At 37.6% G+C, this 18,383-nt stretch overlaps 1 protein-coding gene across 1 annotated transcript in view; it reads right to left on the reverse strand.

The window, feature by feature from the left end:
* Nucleotides 1-18,383, reverse strand: part of LOC124162044 (N-acetylgalactosaminyltransferase 6-like) — a 38,596-nt gene that overhangs the window by 14,065 nt on the left and 6,148 nt on the right. Inside the window, exons 5-10 of the mRNA XM_046538376.1 lie at nucleotides 13,024-13,212; nucleotides 11,800-11,977; nucleotides 11,387-11,504; nucleotides 9,454-9,564; nucleotides 8,460-8,681; nucleotides 3,824-3,937 (exon numbers count right to left, since the gene is read on the reverse strand). Of these exons, the coding sequence (XP_046394332.1) occupies nucleotides 3,824-3,937; nucleotides 8,460-8,681; nucleotides 9,454-9,564; nucleotides 11,387-11,504; nucleotides 11,800-11,977; nucleotides 13,024-13,212 (932 nt within the window). The remainder of the gene's footprint in view (nucleotides 1-3,823; nucleotides 3,938-8,459; nucleotides 8,682-9,453; nucleotides 9,565-11,386; nucleotides 11,505-11,799; nucleotides 11,978-13,023; nucleotides 13,213-18,383) is intronic.

Below are 18,383 nucleotides of genomic sequence, written 5' to 3' on the forward strand. Positions count from 1 at the left end.
GTGCTAAGTACGCAACTTTCCCCCTACTTTGTCCTGCAGATGTGGGGTAAGCCCAAGGAATGAGACCATGCATGCTGTTTTTACCATCGTGTTGAATAACCATCGACTTACGTCCACACTAAAAATACAATTGTCTTTCTTGGATGACCTTGTCACGTTGCATACCGATGGCGAGAATTCTCGTCATTTTTTTCCCAAATGTTCCGGACGGATGACGAAGATTCTCGTCATTTAGGCGCGTCAACCAAAACAATTTTAAAGCTTACAATACGTATTCGTTAGTACGTTTTCAGTTGTTGTTAGTTATTCATAATGAATTGATGCATCATCATAACGTTCGATTGGGTAAAGTTATATTTTAAACATTAGCTTTTTAACAATGTTTAAACCAAAGGCATTATGCCCTAATAGGCACATATTTCCAATCTCGGCGTTCCTAGGGATTTCAAAACCCCGGTACGCAACGTGTTAAGAGTCAAAATTTTGGTATGGGAGGATTTTTAACGGCTCATTTGGGCATTATTTCACTAGGACAAAGGAAAACATAACGTTGGCAAAATTATAGAAAATCTTCCATTAGAGATAGAAATTTCTCAGTTCATAATTCCGGATTAATGATCATCTACCATAATTATAATTAATATCTAATAATCAGCATCGCTTATTATTAAATCTTATTATTCTTTACTGGCATATCTATGTAATGAGCACACAGTACTCCCGCTCATATGACTAAAATTGGTGCACGTACCGAAATCTTCTCGCAGAACAGTTCTCTCACAAGTCTTATAAGTGAGGTATTTTATCTAATTAGACAGGAAAAATACGTTTCATAACCGAGGTCGTCGCCTAAGTCAGGGGTCTCCAATTTACTAGGCCACCAGGGCCACATTCCAAGTTCCGAATCGCCCCGCGGGCCGGATAGCAAATTTGCCGATGACTGAAGTTTTCGATTGTAATGTCTACTGAAGTATACGGTGGCGTATTTTTTATTTACAAGCAATTGAAGGCGACTTTGACGTGTGGTACAGCGCTGCAATGCTCCTAGCAGCGTCTCACAGAGTTATACGAGCGAGAATCGCACGCTACTTGAAACGAGAGTGCGGGCCGGATGAAAACCCTCCTCGGGCCAGATCCGGACCGCGGGCCGTAGTTTGGAGACCCCTGGCCTAAGTGAAAAGATTCATCACCGAGGTTGGAAATACATGGGTTCATATGGGGTTATTCACAGGACCCGAAAAAAAAAATCGGTGTATAAGTGAGGTCATCCTATAACTGAGAGTGGTAGGTTCTACTGTAGTTTTCTTTCCTTCTACCATGTTTGAATACCATGCAATATCACCATAAATTTAAAAAATTATCAATTTGCAAAATGATTATCAGGTCAATTAATTAGAATACCAAAATTTTTCATACACCACTCCATTGATTAAGTTAAAAGAGTTTCATGAACCATACGCACATTTGTAATCGTAGGAGATGAAATATGATGGTATAATGATTAAGCTGTGAACCTTTTTCAGAATGATATCACTAATTTGCCCTCCAAATATTTAAAGAGTTGATAGCCATTTACAAAAGCAATTATATTTATACTTTTCAAAAGAAATGAAAGAGGTGTTATTAGACGTTCAAGGCCAAAGTTGGAAGGTAATGCTCAGTGAATAGAAAATTTATGCACCGAGGCCAAAATCAAGAATACCTAATTTAAAGCTCAATAAATATTTTCTATTCCAAAATGTAGGTCTAAATATAGTACCAAAATAACAAATTTAGTTATACCCTAGAATATATACATAGAGCACTCAAATTTCACTAATATAGTCCCTAAGATTCTCATTCATTGTATTAAATCTCAGCAAATTGGTAATTTTTAAGTACCTAAGTGTGCCACTAAATGTAAAAAATTTGAGAGAAGCCAGAGAGAGCCAGGTTGAGCGTCGAAATAACATGGAATGATCAAACTATGCCCTCATATATGGTATATTGGAAAACAAGGTATGCCAAAACAAATTACAAACAAAATTTACTGAATGGAGAAAATAAGTTACACACAAACTGACTATTTTAAACATAAATACAGGCTCACAAATATCACAAGGGGAGACCACGAAACTTGCTCCACCTTTTTCAATGCCGTATTTTTTATGGCCTTCGGAATGGTGAACACATCCCTGAACTAGTAGTGGTTCCGTTGAATGGGCCTTAGTTTGGCTGTAATTAATTAATTTTCATGCGGTACTTTTCACAAGCCAAATAGTTCCATAATATCGCACGCTTCTACAGGCGGGTCGGGTGGGGTAGTGGTTATCGTGAACGGCTAACACCCGGGGGACCAGGGTTCGAGGCTTCGAGATGGTTGTATATTTGTTGTCTTCATTTTGATCATACGCCGTCAACTTTTTCATTAATTTTAATTGCGACAAGCATAGACATGAGACTATTTTTTTATCATCATAACGGCGTTTATGGAATTTAAGCAGTGCCATTTCAAACACGGAGATACGACGACTACACTAGCAAGGGTTGGTGTGCGCCAAAATGTTAATTTTTCATTGCTTATATTAATCAACTTCCACATTAAAAATGAAAACCACTCTTGCAAGAGCACAGGCCATTAAAGGCTGGCGGCGATCAGCAACATGCGTACAGACATAATTAATAAGAACACAAAACCATTATAAAATGCCATATTTCTCGAACACTTGTAATTCACTTTACTCCAAAGGGAGATTACTTACACAGTACCTATGTGCTAAAAGAACCCTTCCGAAATATAATTTCCATTAACAAATTGGATGAAATAAAAGTTGATGACCATGGACCGGGCGTGGGTGCGTATAAAATACGTTAATCTTCGAAAACCAAGGATTTCAACATCGTACGTACATTCTGGGGTAGAATGGTTTCGTGTATTCCTACAATGTACTTTGACTGTCTATGTTGAGAGTTTTCAAAGTTCGAGGTATTGAAGCTAATTTTTTTAGATCAGCAAGAGGAACCCGTCACACGTGGCGTATAAATTACGCCGCGCGACCGGCCGTGTACCACCTGTGTACCTTTGTATCTGTATTACCTATAAATGTACAAGATTTTACTAATTTCTACAAATAAAGATTAATTTTTTAAAAAATCGAGTGTTATCATATATGCACATAACATGGGCAAAGTACGCCATTCGCCCGGTTGTGTACAAATAACAGTCGCGCCCGCTAGAGGGTTAAAAGCAACAATTACACCAAATGTGTCTTGTGCTCGCCGCTTCCCAAAATCTTCCGTAGCCCATCCAATATAATAACAAGGCGCCCACCAACAAATGTCATTTCTTCGAAAAAAGCCACTGTTTTAGCCCCCCGTTAATCTTTCGGTATGTTTTTGAGGAGAGTAGAAAGTGGAGCCTTCACTTATCCGCGTTGAAAATGACACTGCTTAATTACCTAAACGACATTATGACGATAAAAAAATAGTCTCATGTCTATGCTTGTCGCAATTAAAATTAATGAAAAAGTTGACGGCATATGATCAAAATGAAGACAACAAATATACAGCCATCTCGAAGCCTCGAACCCTGGTCCCCCGGGTGTTAGCCGTTCACGCTAACCACTACCCCACCTGACCCGCCTGTAGAAGCGTGCGATATCATGGAACTATTTGGCTTGTGAAAAGTACCGCATGAAAATTAATTAATTACAGCCAAACTAAGGCCCATTCAACGGAACCACTACTAGTTCAGGGATGTGTTCACCATTCCGAAGGCCATAAAAAATACGGCATTGAAAAAGGTGGAGCAAGTTTCGTGGTCTCCCCTTGTCAGTACAATTACCTGTTCTCCACTCTGACCAGGGTGGTCCTTCATACAAGGCTCCAATCCAAACCTTTCATCTTTGTTCTTCAAACGTGTGTCCACACACAAGTCAGAGGCTGCAACATTTCTTATCTGTAAAAATTAAGGTATAATAGGTTAAAAAAAAACTAAGCAAATCACCTTTACTATAAACATGAGGATGCACTCGTAGCTACTAAACTGCTATATCTCTTATAGCATTGGATACATTTTTCAAAGCATGGATATGTAATAGGCATGAACTTCTCTCGGTCTCACCACCAGATATTAAAATTAAGGCAGCCATGTTTCCAGGTCCGAATTGTCATCCATTCTCAAGGCTACTGCCACTAGTATGAAGTGATAGCTGAAAATCAGCATTAGGTGTGGCAGGATTGGTCAATCCCAAAATAATGTAGTGGATGTCCATTGACCAGTGGAAACTTAGTTCTGACAATTGAAATTCTTTTTACAAAGGGTATTTTACCAACAGCTGCAGATTGAGTAACCAGTATCTCGGTTGAAATCCTTCCTCTCCAACCATATTTCAATCACCTCTTTTACTAAGAAATCCCAACATTGATTAGAACACCATAACACTCTGGTATCATCCCAATTGATTTTATGACCTTAACTTAGGCTATGCACAACTATTACTGATTTTATATTTCAAACGCAAGGTAGGCCAACAATCTCTCATCACATGACTTTGCAATAACTAGCATAACAGCTTTCACAGCAACTTTCCATACTATATTTCCCCAATTTCCAGTGTGAGTTTTTAAAATTTCCCCTCACTCAACATCAGTGGCAAATGGATTGTAAGAAAAAAAATTAGCAAGGCATACTGTGAAATAAATCCAAGCAGTACTAGTAGAAGCAAAAATAGCACAAAATCAGCGAGACCCCTTTCTGCCCAGCTAGGACGGCAACAAAATATCCACCTTGCCTCTCAAAAGCAGCAACACTCCATACGGACAACAATGAGTTTCATCTTTTCACAAAGTCTATCGAGTTACCTCAGACCATGACCTAATTTCCCTCATAATTCTATGACTTCTCTGACCAGAATGAACCCTGAAGAATACAAGAGTTGGAACCAAGTCTCTGAAAAACAAATTTGCTCCCTGACCTACACTCTAAGTAGGTACAGTGAAACCTCGATATAACGACACCCCACGGTGCACTAATAAACACTCGCTATAGCGAATTGTCGCTTTACCGGAGGTGGAGCAAATAATAGCCAATATGCCTGTTGCGAACAGATATACAGGAACAGGAGTGGTGCGGCGACAGATAAACATTATCCGATAAACGTAAGCATAAATCCAGACGAAAGGCGATGTTTTTTTGCATCACTAAATTTCCTTACTCAAATAACGACTAACTATTCAAACAATTTATAAGCGCCGCACTGAATAAAAATCATGCAAAGCATTGTTTAGTCATCATTATATTTATTGAACGACAGTTTACCACATAAATTTGAGACTGAGCACTCCATTAACTTCATTTCTAACAGATCGCTAGCAATTACAGAGGTTAAGGAGTCTTCATGAAAGTCTTCCGGCGGTGAAACCCTCGCTATGGCGAGAGCCAACACCGAAAGGGTCTCGTAAAAACGAATTTTTTAACACGCTTATTATAGGGTCAATTGACGGTGCATCGGCTATCTCTCGTAATAGCGGGGGTGTCGCTATAGCCCGTACTCGCTTTAACGAGGTTCCACTGTACTTTGTGAATCTGCTGGCTGAGTTGCCGAATCACTGTTGCTTTCCTTTTGCTTGGTTGTCATGTTGAACTTCCTTCAATCCTTTGCTCACATATCCCTCTTCACAAAATACTGTTTCCCTAACAACCCATTATTTTTCCCCTAACACTTTCACATCCATTTATTTTCTTTGTCCTACCATTTCTTTCCTCCTTTCAATGCCAAGGCAGACAGCAAGAGCTATTCATATCTACTATTTCAATAAAACTTATATGAAATTCCATGGGTGGCAATCCAGCAATGCCAATTTATGGTTCCACAAGCCTGGTGGCTCCCATGAAACTATGAGCAAAAGTTACTATACTAAAAACCAAGCATAAAGAGAGCATATTAAAAAAATATGCAACTTGGCATCTCCAGGAATGCTGAATAGGAACTAAATTATGTCAATTGGCATTATTCTGATGTGAGCTGAACATAATACCGTACAAACGCATGTAAGAGAAATAAACTATTTTAATTTCTACCGGTGAATACTATGACTTGTCTCCCATCTTCAAGGCCATGTTACTCTTTGAAAGTCCAATTTCACACTCAATTTCAAAATGTGAAATTGGAATTTCAAAGAGTAACACGGCCTTGAAGATGAGAGACAAGTTGTCTCCCAAAACATCGGCTTATACGACAGAATTAACCTGGCTGAGAACCCGAGAAGAATTCAGCATGTAAGAGACGTTTGTACAGTAGAATACGGTACGAAGAGTGTTTTTTCCCAGAAATTGCGGTTGAATATAGGGGTGCATCTCTAAAGCCCACTATTCATGGTGAATGATCATGAAAATTAAATCATTCGCTGCGTAAAACAGAAAAATTCACAAATGAACTGTCATGCGCTACGATCATTCAGTAAAAATTAGAACACGTTCTATTTTGATCACATGATCCTGTGAATGATCATGTTGTCATTCAGCATGATCATTCGTATCATCATTCACCGCACACAGCAGCGTTTAAACAAATTTCTCATTAGATCTCTTAGATCGTGCGGGGTTTTTCACTATGGCACGCTAAGCTTACTGCTATGAGTGGGCATCCCGCGGCATTTACACCCCAAATAGTAATCTCATATCAAACTTAGAGAAACGCGTAGTTTTTAAGGACAACACCAGGTTAATTGTCAACATCTGTCTTCCTGAGTAATTTCCATTGTGCTAAGGTCCTGATTTTTCAAAAAATCATCACAATTGAAAATCTGTATACATAGACAGAAGAAATAGGAAATGCTTGAAAGTGAAGAGCGCTGAAGGAGAGATAGAGGGGAAAGAGTGCGCTCCTTCCGTCTTTCAAGCAACGAGGCTACGAGCGAAGGAGCAAGGGAAGAACAAGTCCGATCTTGCATGTGACGTCATTGCCTTCAAAGCAAAGGGGCAAAGGTGCAGAAATGTGATGTACACAGTTTGCGTTACCTGAAGTTTCCAGTCCATCTCCTCTTGTTTGACCGCACTCATGCTATGCTTGTTTCTTCCAAAATTGTGCTGTCTAGACTATGTTGAACATTTATAGCCTTGATGTAACTAGAAAGCTTTGTCTCAATCAATTAGAGCTTAAAAAACTTTAATGCTATCAGATATGCATCGCGTTAGGTCTCATTCTTTTTTGGACCTCGTGCGGGTCATACTGCGGGTCATATTGCTGAAAGCTATGGAGATATCTTCGGGCTCAGTTGGTGACTCACCTAGCATTTGGCCTCCAGAAATTGGGAGAATTGAAGCTGGTAGACCGAAAAGGTCAGTCAGTGAGATGGGGCAAGGATAAAGCACGTTTCTATTGTTCCAATGTAATTTGATATTTTCCTTCAAAGATAATGATTTATGATCTGTGTGGTCTCGGAAAGGAAGGAAAAAAACATCAGAGGCATGGGCTAATGGAGGGCCTAGGGTGGTTTTGTGAAATCTACGATATGGTTACTTTTGACATGCTTATTATCCTATGGTGCTGAGATTCCCCTGATTGTTGCTCAATCTCTTGGGAAGATTCACGCTATGCACCTGTAAATATTTTACCTTCAAATTTTCCACGGCTGAAATTCTGTCACAATACCCCTATCAGAGCTTTTAAACAAAATTGCTCGTGAGCAGGACAAGCATCGCAATGCAATGGCATATGTGAAGAGAGGATCGGAACTCTTTCTACTCCCTCTTATGGGACATAGCATTCACGAAAGCATTGATTTAAAATTTCGGATTCAGATGCAATTTCTTCAACAAATTTGGATCCAAAGTATAAGGTGAAGGGCATTATCCGTGGATATTTGGATTCGAGGTATTCGATCCGGCCTTAAGGTTAAGACTACAAGTGAATACCTACTTATCTCAGAGCACCATACATATTGTGTCAATTTCGCTGAAAAATGCTGCGTAAACTTTCAGCATTGACAGTGGAAATTTTGATAACTGTTAAAAGTCCAGGCATACATCTGCAACATCGCGCAATAGGATTTTTTTAAAATGCCGCAAACATTTTTTCTTTAGCTCCAATGCTTAAAAAATAAGTGCCTCTTTTACAAGCATTAATACAGTAAATAAGGTTAGAATGAAATTCATTAAATTGCCTCATACATTTATCATGAGCTAACAAATGTACAGCAACCAGTTCCCACTGAACAATATAAGAGGAAGAAACCAAAACATACAAACAAACCTGTAGCTGAATGGCAGGCCAATATAGTACTCAGAGCTGCATAAAAATATTGCAGAGTGTTAATTCATGTACTTCGAAGAATTGATACCATCAAAGCAGATACAAAGCAAAGATACCCTAATTCTCAACTTGAATAATCCGACCATCCCTTTAAAGCTAAAAATATTTATTACGACACATATCTACACATAACTCTAAGCATGAGTATAAAATACATTGGCATACCTCTCCCTTGGCAAAATCTGGTGGTTCCACAGGTGGATACTTTTTGGTCAAGTCAAACGCAATCTCTTCCATGAACCACTTAAAAGGCTTGCACTTCAAATTTTCTCTCAATGCCTTCTGTGCCATTAAATCACCTGGATCAATCTTCCGATAATGAGGTCTTCTATCATACAGGTATTCTTTATATTCATCCATCCAAACTTCAGCTACTCTACGATAATTCTGAAAGAAAATGAAAGTTGAAGATAGAATACAAAAATTGTAAATCTATTACTAACTACAGTAAGCCCTAAATTTGACAGACTAGAAGGACAGATAATTTTCATAGATTTAAAGAATGAACATTGCAGATTGAAAAATTAAAAGATGAACCAGAATTTTGAATCAGGCATTACTAGATAAGTTATTTACTATTTTTCATTGTCATAAGAAGGTATTGGTGGATTACCTATACTACGACAAAGTTATTATCTCCAGGGACATAAAAGATTTGAGGTCCAATGGAGATGGCATTGATTAGCTCACTCTCGTAATGTGAATACACATCCCACTACAATCTGTAGTATCTTTTTGTGGCTATTATGATCGTAATCATCATTCTCTGAAATCAATGCAATTTTTGTTTGCCAAAATTCAATCCAGTGGCATTATTTCACAAATTATTACACTTCATGAAATAAGGAAGCTAATAAAAGCATGAGAAACCATGGAATTAAATCCTATTTCGTCATTTAAATACCATCCTTTACTAGGAAGAAACTTATTTCAAACATGTCAGGTTTATCTGTCTTCTGTAAAAGGGTAATGTGAAGGAGACTGTCCACACAAAACTATGTTATAAGGCATAAAGCTGGTTAGTAAATCACTTACAGAGAACTTAATGACCTAATTAAATTGTTAGTACCCCAAGAACATGAAAAATAGCCTAAAAAAGAAAATTTTATTTATAATTTGATTATGATAATACATAAGGTATAATGATCAATTGACCTACCTTTCCAACAAAATCACCACGCCCTGGATTTGGAAAAGGGGCAAACTTGCGATAAATATGCCCAACGCGAGAGCAGGGTGCATCCACCATTTTGCCCCCACATTGCCAAATCTAGAACATGCAAAGAGGACGCGTATTAAGGATCACCAGAAGGAAATAAAGCTACTTTTAAATTATTAACAACTGAGTGAAAGAGTCAAATTGATAATATGCACTTCAAAAACCTCAATTACAGTCTTAAAAAAATATAAAAGCCGGCATAAAAATCTCAGGGGTTCTTTCACAGGCAGTTGGTCATCAAAGCAACTCATTTGTTAAATGTACAACCTGCATTTAAAAATTCAATCACAGCCAATAGATACTTTGTTGTGTTGTAAATCTGTAAGATGTCGTACCCAAGGACAACTTCTAAGTGTTGGCAGTGCTGTTTTTGATTTTATAATCACATATGTTCTCGTGTGGTCTGGTGTGGCCGTTCAGTCTGTAACCCGGCTTGCTACGTAGCAGATGTTCTTGTGTTTTATTCCAATTTTCTTATATGAGGCAATAAAAGGGGCCTTATGTACATTGAAAGCCGAGTAAATTATTTAAGGCTGAAATCCCAACATACTTCCTTCAACTGAAACATGTAATTGGCTAGAGAAATACAGGGGAACCTCAGTTGTATGATCTTGAGTGGTACAATGAAAGTGATTTTGTCTAGCTTTGATACATGTATTTCTATTGGAAGTCACTCTCGATACCATGACCTTCAGTTGTAAAACTTTCCCAGATTCACAATGTAAAAAGCCTAGACACTAATTAATTTACTTGCATTTCTGTATCTTTAATTCTAAAATCTAATCATCTTAAAAAGAATTATATAGTTTGCCATTTGAATTAATCTTGATATTATGGTAAATAGGCTTCCTAAATCAAGACTTCCCACATTAAAACTATTGTACTATTTCCTTTGGATCTGAAGCATCGTACAACTGAAATTTTACTTTACAGAAATAATACGACCTATGACTTAAAGAAACAGATCAAGAAAAAGGAGAGCAAAACAAGGCAGAGAAATAGGAATGGGACCACAAATATGAAATGGGGAGATATGAGCTCAAATCCAGGTTGATTCATAAGATTTTTGTAGCATATTCTATAAGTAGGCAAACATATCCTGGCACCTGTGGATTGTGCAGAATCAATTTTATATAATGAACCACATTAGACAGAGTGGACAAGGTAAATTGAATTTGAGTCATGAAGAAAAATGGGTGTAGATTGTATAAGTATGCAACTCATTCATAAATGTATTAGTCAGACGCTCATTGGTCAAGACATGGTGGGCAAGGTAAGGAAACTCCGAGTGGAGATTTGGAAGAGAGAGAGGGACTAGATGGAGTGAGTACGAAGCAAGGAAGGGATGCCAAAAACTGTGTTAGAGGGAAGTACATTAGGTAAACAGGGGAGGAAGAGAATAGCTTTTTGGATAGAATGAAATGGAATGGGGCCTATGGTGAATTGAAGAGGGAAGCTCAATTTGGCAGATGGCAAGTCTAGGGTTAGTCACAAAATGCTCCAAGAAAACCTATCTTCACCAGTGGAGTACCTTGAAAAATAATTTAACGCCAAAGTTTAAATGAAGACGTAAAGCCATTCTACTTGGCAATAAATAAAAAATTTATGGTATTCACAACTTTTCACTAAATGCTCTGTACCTTATGCATAAAATAATGAAGTGGCATTTACACATGTCAAAGGCAAAGCTAAGTGACATTATTGCAAGTCAATGGCAGTTATACTATGCACAAAGGTGCAGATGAACATGCATATGTGTACAGGAGTAAAAGAGCACACAGGCCAAAAAGATCAAAATCGTCAAGCTTTCCATATTTTGCACATTGCCACTCTGATTTTTGAGATTATGATATTGATAACATAACGTATATACCTTAAATGACAATTCATACTGCTCTCCACCCCATATGTCTAGCCCTTCATCATAGCCTCCAAGCTCCCAGAAGAAATTAGCACTAATGGCAAATAATCCTCCAGCCATGACAGGACTCCTGAGACAAAGAATGACAATCAAATGAATAAAAAAATAACATTTCAACAAATATCAAGAGCTATCAAAATTATTGCGGAGGCTTCCGCAGTGAGTTAGTTGGTGATTATTTTTCAGGTACATTCCGCGTTGATATTTAAAAATAAAAATATGAGTCAACGCGGAATGAACCCGAAAAACTAACACCAAATATCAAGAGTATTGAATAAGGAAAAATATTTTAATAAAATGGCATGCCTAAATTTTACCATGTTGCATTTGTTCATGGATGAATTTATATATAAAAATGAACTTGCCTGAAAGGTTCAGTGGGGTGCTTCAGGTCTTCAGGGAGTAAAGGCAGGCGTTTGTAGAAAAACTCCCAGTCAAAAGCACCACGGGCACCTTCATCCTGGGCTCGATACATGAAGGTCTCATAGTCAATCACATCAATAAACGGGCAAACACAGGTGCGAGGATCCTGAGCAATTGGTTCTGTGGTCAAAGAAAAATGAGTCCTTAGAAACAGTAATTCAAGAGATATTATAACAGTGTTTAGTTTGCTACACATTCAAAATCCTCACAGTGCTTCCAGAGCTCGAGAATGAACATGAACAAAATAGAGATTTAAGTAACAGCTAAAAAGAACTTGCCAGAACAATTATGAAGCAAAACTGAAGAAAATTTTCACGATCAAATTTAATATGCACTATATTACATGGTAGTATACACTAATTTACATCATTCTTATGTTACAATAAGGCTTTTGTGTTTATCGATAAATATCTTATCATACAAAGAGGGTAGCCAAATGATTATCTTCTTGTAAACTAGGTACCTAACAGTGTGTGGGTTCTACAGACATACAAAATCGCCACTCTGCAACTTTACTTTGGAAATCTTAAGGTTAAAAATGACCTTAATGAAGTCCATATTAATGAGCTAAAATTTGGCTATTTCAACACTTAAAAGAGTGTGAGAAAATTTTTATATGTTTTGCATGCTGACTGCAGCATTTACCTAAAATTTTAATTGCTACCTGGATACCCTGCACTTGGGCACTTTCCCTCACCATAGGATCACTAAGGGGCTTAACTCTACCAGACATGTCCTCGTGGCAGGGGGTGCCTCCTGCACAGGGGGTCGCTTCTGCACAGGCTGCCAGCTAAAATAGTGAACTCCAGCAGCCCAAGGGTTAAAATAACTGAAACCCATGCCCCAAGGGCCCTACATATTAAGGAGCCAAATCAAAAATAAAGTATTTTCAAATGTGTAGTGCATTTTAGCTTAGGCTTTTCATCGGACCTGACAGCTTTGCTTCATACACTCAAAACATAATATTATCCAGGTTTGTAAAATCAATAGCTTGTGTAGAGACACCATAGAAAATTTCAAAGTCTATTCAATATTTATCTGAGATTTCCTTGATATTTCCAGTGAAAATAAAATTTCCTGAGGTTTCCAATCATCCTAGACTGCTGGACATATTTTATGAGCAAAACTTCTAAGTAATAAATGATAGAATTAAAAAATACACTCACCCAAGAGAGGAGGTAACCAATTTACATTAGCTTCAGTGTGAGAGTCTAGGAATACCAGAACTTCCCCAACTGCTTTTTTAGCTCCAGCAAGTCTTGCTCTAATGAGCCCCATTCTCTCAGGAAGGTGTATAACCCTTGCTTTAGGCACATGGGTGGCTAAATAATCATCTAGAGGTTTCTTGGTATGATCTGTAATGAGATAGTTATATTAACAAATTATGCAGGAAGGAGGAATAAATACAAGACAGTAAAACTTCAGCTAAAAAAAAAGATGCCAAGCTAAAATCCAACTCTAAAAATCCAATATATTAATGGTCTCTGTAATTCAAATAATGTATCCATTGAGAAGGAAAGTAGAGGTTAAAGACAAAATAAAGATAATGTTTTAGGCCACTAACATCGAATTTGCACAAATTTAAGACAAAATTCAATAAAATTGTGAATCTTAAACTCTAACAAGGGGAAAGAGTTATTTTTACTGATGCAATTACAAAAACTTACTTTAAATAATAATAGTAATATAGAATAACTTATGAAAAATTTAGTAATTCAGTGCAGTGGCATAACTCCAAGACATTAAAAATTAATACTCTTTGAAACAAGGCAGAACTACTAATTTTATATTCAAGTAAAGCATGATTTAAAACACAACTCGAACCATTAAATTTGTAACATAAAAATCTAGTGTTTCACAAAATAGTTTAGTTCGCGGAAAGGGTTCTTGGATTTTCCAAAGAGACCAAAGTTGATTTGTTCTGAAATTTCAAGGGCCATCATCTTCCATGAGATGGCTAATCACCTAGATTCGTGGCGGCAGACTACGCCCTCAAAACATTGGAACAAATCTATCCTTTGACCCAAAGCAAAACACAAGCACTCTTTCCACTATCAATTTGCCAGGAAAGCCTGAGATCATTCAACACAATCACAGGCTTCAGGAGGGTGTTTCAGAGTCACCCATTCTGAGTGGAGACTTGACACGGATTCTGCATCACTTAGGCCGTTTTCCAATTCGCAATTATTCACCCTTCGTGCACTTTTCGATCGTCAACTTACGGATGTGACGACAGCAAGGGTGGATCCAATTGGCGAGGGCGCAAGGGAACGAAGGGTAAGTGAGCAAGGGAACGCGGATGCTCCCTCGTTAGCGTGCCCTCGTAGGAAGTGGACGTGAAAATGGCGGCGATGGAAAATGCAGAAATCTTGAACTGGAGTTTTAAGTAATTTTGTGCTTATTCTGCTAGCTCTTTTACATAATATTATATCGGCATTGTTAATTTTTGCTCTTCACATGCAAAAATATAAGTATTAAGGTGAAATTGATTCTTAAATCAACCACCAGATGCCTGAACACTACCCTGCGCGTCACATTTTGTTACTGTCAATAGTTCGCATTATTTCCGTTCACACTTTATGGTGCCAGCGGAGCATTAGTAACGGAGCAGGGTGCAAGGGAGAAAGAGAACAAGGGAATGAGTGCATACTACGTGGATTGGAAAATGGCCTTAATATCAGCAGGACAATCTGTGCGTTTCAGACCGCTTCCTATTGACTAAAGTAAGGCTTTCCAATAGGATAAAAGTCGATCGGGCTAGAGGTCTCCGAAAGTCATTCCGGTTGCGTAGGCTGATCTGTTATGATGTTATGTTTCATCAATTATTTGGCTCTAATAAAATAATGCCACTTTATTTCATGAGCATGGGCGACCCAGCAAGCTGCAGGAGGGGACAGCTGCCCCCCCCCCCCCCTCTCTCTAGGAGAAAAAATCGCAAATGTCTTTAATGAAAATAATATTTTTTCAAGCAAATAATTTTAAAAACTAATAAAAAGCTGTTATAGTTTCCTTAAAATGTTGGTTTCATTCACCTTTTTCATGCAATGAACTTACCTATAACTTGAACTATCATGGTTTGCCTCCCCCCCCCCCCCCAGTTTTGATCCTGGGTACGCCCTTGTTCATGAGCGCCGATATATGTGGATGTTCTGCTAGAGTAATATAGGTGGAAGTGAATTTAATTATTGTGTAAATTAGGCAATATATGGGCAGACTGTATCACTGTCGGCGCAAGCTTGTTTACACGTTATTTGGACGAGTAATTTGGCAAAAATAAGGAGAAACAAGTTGGAATGCATGGTGTAATAACTTACATATATCTAGGTAGCATAATGTATTGGAAACAGCTCCTTGGATTTGGATTAGAGATGTGCGAATAGTATCCGCAAATACTCAAATACCTCGAATACTAGAAAGTATTTGAGATCTCGAATTATTCTAAATTCGTATAATTATGCTAAATGTACGACCTCAAATACCTCAAATACTTTGAATTTCGCACCATACACTGATACACGCAAGTCGTTGGTAGTTGACTCGGAAAAATGTAGAGAACTCTTTAGAGCAATTTAGTGCATGCAGCGCCGTTTTAGGCAAGTTGACGAACTACATCAAATTCACGGATTATAGCGGTGAAAAGAGTTCAACGTAGGAAACCAAAAATGATTGGGTGAAAAAATTCTAAAATCCCCCAGTTTCCCCCACCAATAGAACCTCAGTGCCGTGGGATAGTAACTACGTAGCACAATTCCCAAAATCCGCTACCCCCTCCATCCATCAGCCCTCACCCCTCCTCTGATGCTTTCCTCCTCTCCGAAATCAAACAAAAGGCTCCAGCTTGCGCAGGGTTCGTATTATGAAGACCATGAATCAAAAGCTTCAAAAGAAAATATCAAGTTACAGGAGGACAATAGAATTGTGTTTCAGCCTTCCCTCTTTTTCCCTCACTGACCTTTTTCTTCCTACCTGCTTTGAAGTTCCCCATTTCTGGATGTCAACTACTGCATGAGTCATCTACTAGCCCAGAAGGTGTCTAACAATGACTTTCAGCAATTGATATTACACCTTTATTGGATGGTATAATAGTAATGTGCGCGTAATTTAAAAAAGAATAAGACCAAACACGACGTGTTCTTTCTGTCTTTATTTAAGCATATTATGCTGGGAAATAAATGTCAAAATACGATGGAGGCTTGGCATTCTGGCCAAACTTGATATCCTCGCAGCTGAGCTTCTCGGAAGTTTATGCCGTATTTTTTTTCCGAAAACATATATAAAGTTACAATTTATGAGTTATGCTATAAATCTCTATTGTCACAGTCACATACGAAGGGATATTTTCTCAGGATATTTGGTTTCTCCCTGCTAGCAATTTGAATTAATCTGCTTATCTCATGAGAACTTCCAAAGATGGACTGAAAATAATTGAAGGAGAAAATCCGGTGGAGAAGCACGTGTATTTTGCAAAATGCCTCAGATTGTCTGCTAGCACTTGACAGTAGGAGTGGGGGTAAAGCGAGCTACCTGTTGAAAATACAAAGTTGGATGAAGCCGAGTATCAGATGGGCGTGCCGATGAAATGGCGTTTGGTAGATAAGAATGTATACATCAGACAGAAATCCATCATAGTAGTGTAAATGCAGAGACAGTATGCAATCATTTTTTCGCGAGGTAGTGTGTCCCCTTAGGATACTTGAAAGTGATGTAAGTTGAATCACCTATATGCCCAAATTGTTTCCATAAAATTAAAATATTCCATCAATCAGCTAAATTCCTGTTTGAATCCTTTAAAGGAAATCACAATTACGCGCCAAAATCCTGGGTTTCCTGCTGCATAGGCAACCAAGTCAAACATTCCCGCATTCATCGTTTTTTTCGTACATACCCAACATAAACGATAGACCGAGGTTCCACTGTATACCTTTTTATTTATACATTCATCAAGTGAAATAGAAGAAGAAACGTACGTTTAATATGCTTTGTGCAATTCTAGTATTCGAGATATTCGAAATTCGAGGTATTCGAATATTCGAGCAATGATTTAATATTCGAATTCGATATTCGAGTTTGAGAAATCTGCTATTTGACCCATGTCTAGTTCGGATGTATAACAATTTGTCTAGTTTGATATGATTGTGTGCATGACTTGGCATCGTAGTTACATCAAAATTGGATGTGGTTACTATGTAGTTAATTCGGTTGATTCCATAGAGTACATCCTAAATATTAGTTTTAATATGAAATATTAGTTTAAGCATACTGGGAATAGCCTCTGTGATAACTATATGCAGTCACCCTCACACCATCTTGTTAGGTATAGCCCATAATTTTCTGCAGTATGATAAGATGCATTGGTAGCTCTACTGGCTAAAGAACTCGACCGAATATCGAAAGTGTTGGGTTCAAATCCCGCTCAATATTTTTCTCTGTGTAATTTTCGCACAGTGAAACATTAGTTAGAAGATACATTAAAAGGTGTAACAACGGTGTCATTTTAGTACCCAATAAAATGGTGTTATAAAAATAACCAAGTACGTGCAAAACAGATAACAATCTAACCATGTCATTTTCCTAATTTTCTTTATTTATCCTAAATAAGTCACGCCATTGATAATAATCAACCCCATTCAACCTAATTTAATCACTGTATTTCCTTCCAGCATACTTCCATTCTTAAGGATAATTTGTTAGATGTCACGGCATATCATGAAGGCCAAAACATCATTGAAAGTCAATCACATTGAAATGAGATAAGCAATGAAAATATGACAGTTCAGATAAACCACTGAGTGAATGCTGAGTACCTGTTTTTGCAAGAAAGGATGGGTTTTGCGACAACCTGCACTATAATTCTTATGATACATGACCTTAACAATCAACTGCGCTCTCACAAGAATGAAAAAACAAACTTGTTTAAAATTTGCCTTCATTCCCATTATTTGCACAAAATGAGAGATTAGATTTAAAAAAACTACAAACAGACAATTCTAAAATAATTTTACCCTGCAATAATGTCAATTATGAGACAATGTATCAATTAGCACTTATGCATGCCCGTATATACCTTTCGCCTCCTTTGTGAAGTGTCAAACCTGGCGGGATGTTGTTTTCACTGCTCACTTGTCTCTTGAAAATTGTGATGTTTTATTGTTACCCGATGTTTTATGTACGATGCATTTTAATGTTTTCATATTCATATTTTGGAGAACTGCCAGTTGAATTATTTATTAGACAGCATACAAAGAAAAAGTAAAAAATCCTAATAATTCCATCTCCGAAATCCGATTGCACTCTCCTGGAGAAATTAATACTTGGGAATAATGTGAAATCATCAAAAAGTATCGTTCAGTGTAAGTGCAGAGTCTAACAGTGGATTCTCAAAAGGATCCCTCATTTTGTGATGGAACAGCTCCACCACATCTCAGCTGAGACATATATGTAATTTAATTTTTAAATTTACATTACCAGTCATAGATGGTTTACATTACAATAAAATTAACAATACATTAATTGCAAAAAAATGTTA

Source organism: Ischnura elegans, chromosome 7, assembly GCF_921293095.1.
Source record: "Ischnura elegans chromosome 7, ioIscEleg1.1, whole genome shotgun sequence".
Lineage (NCBI taxonomy): Eukaryota > Metazoa > Arthropoda > Insecta > Odonata > Coenagrionidae > Ischnura > Ischnura elegans.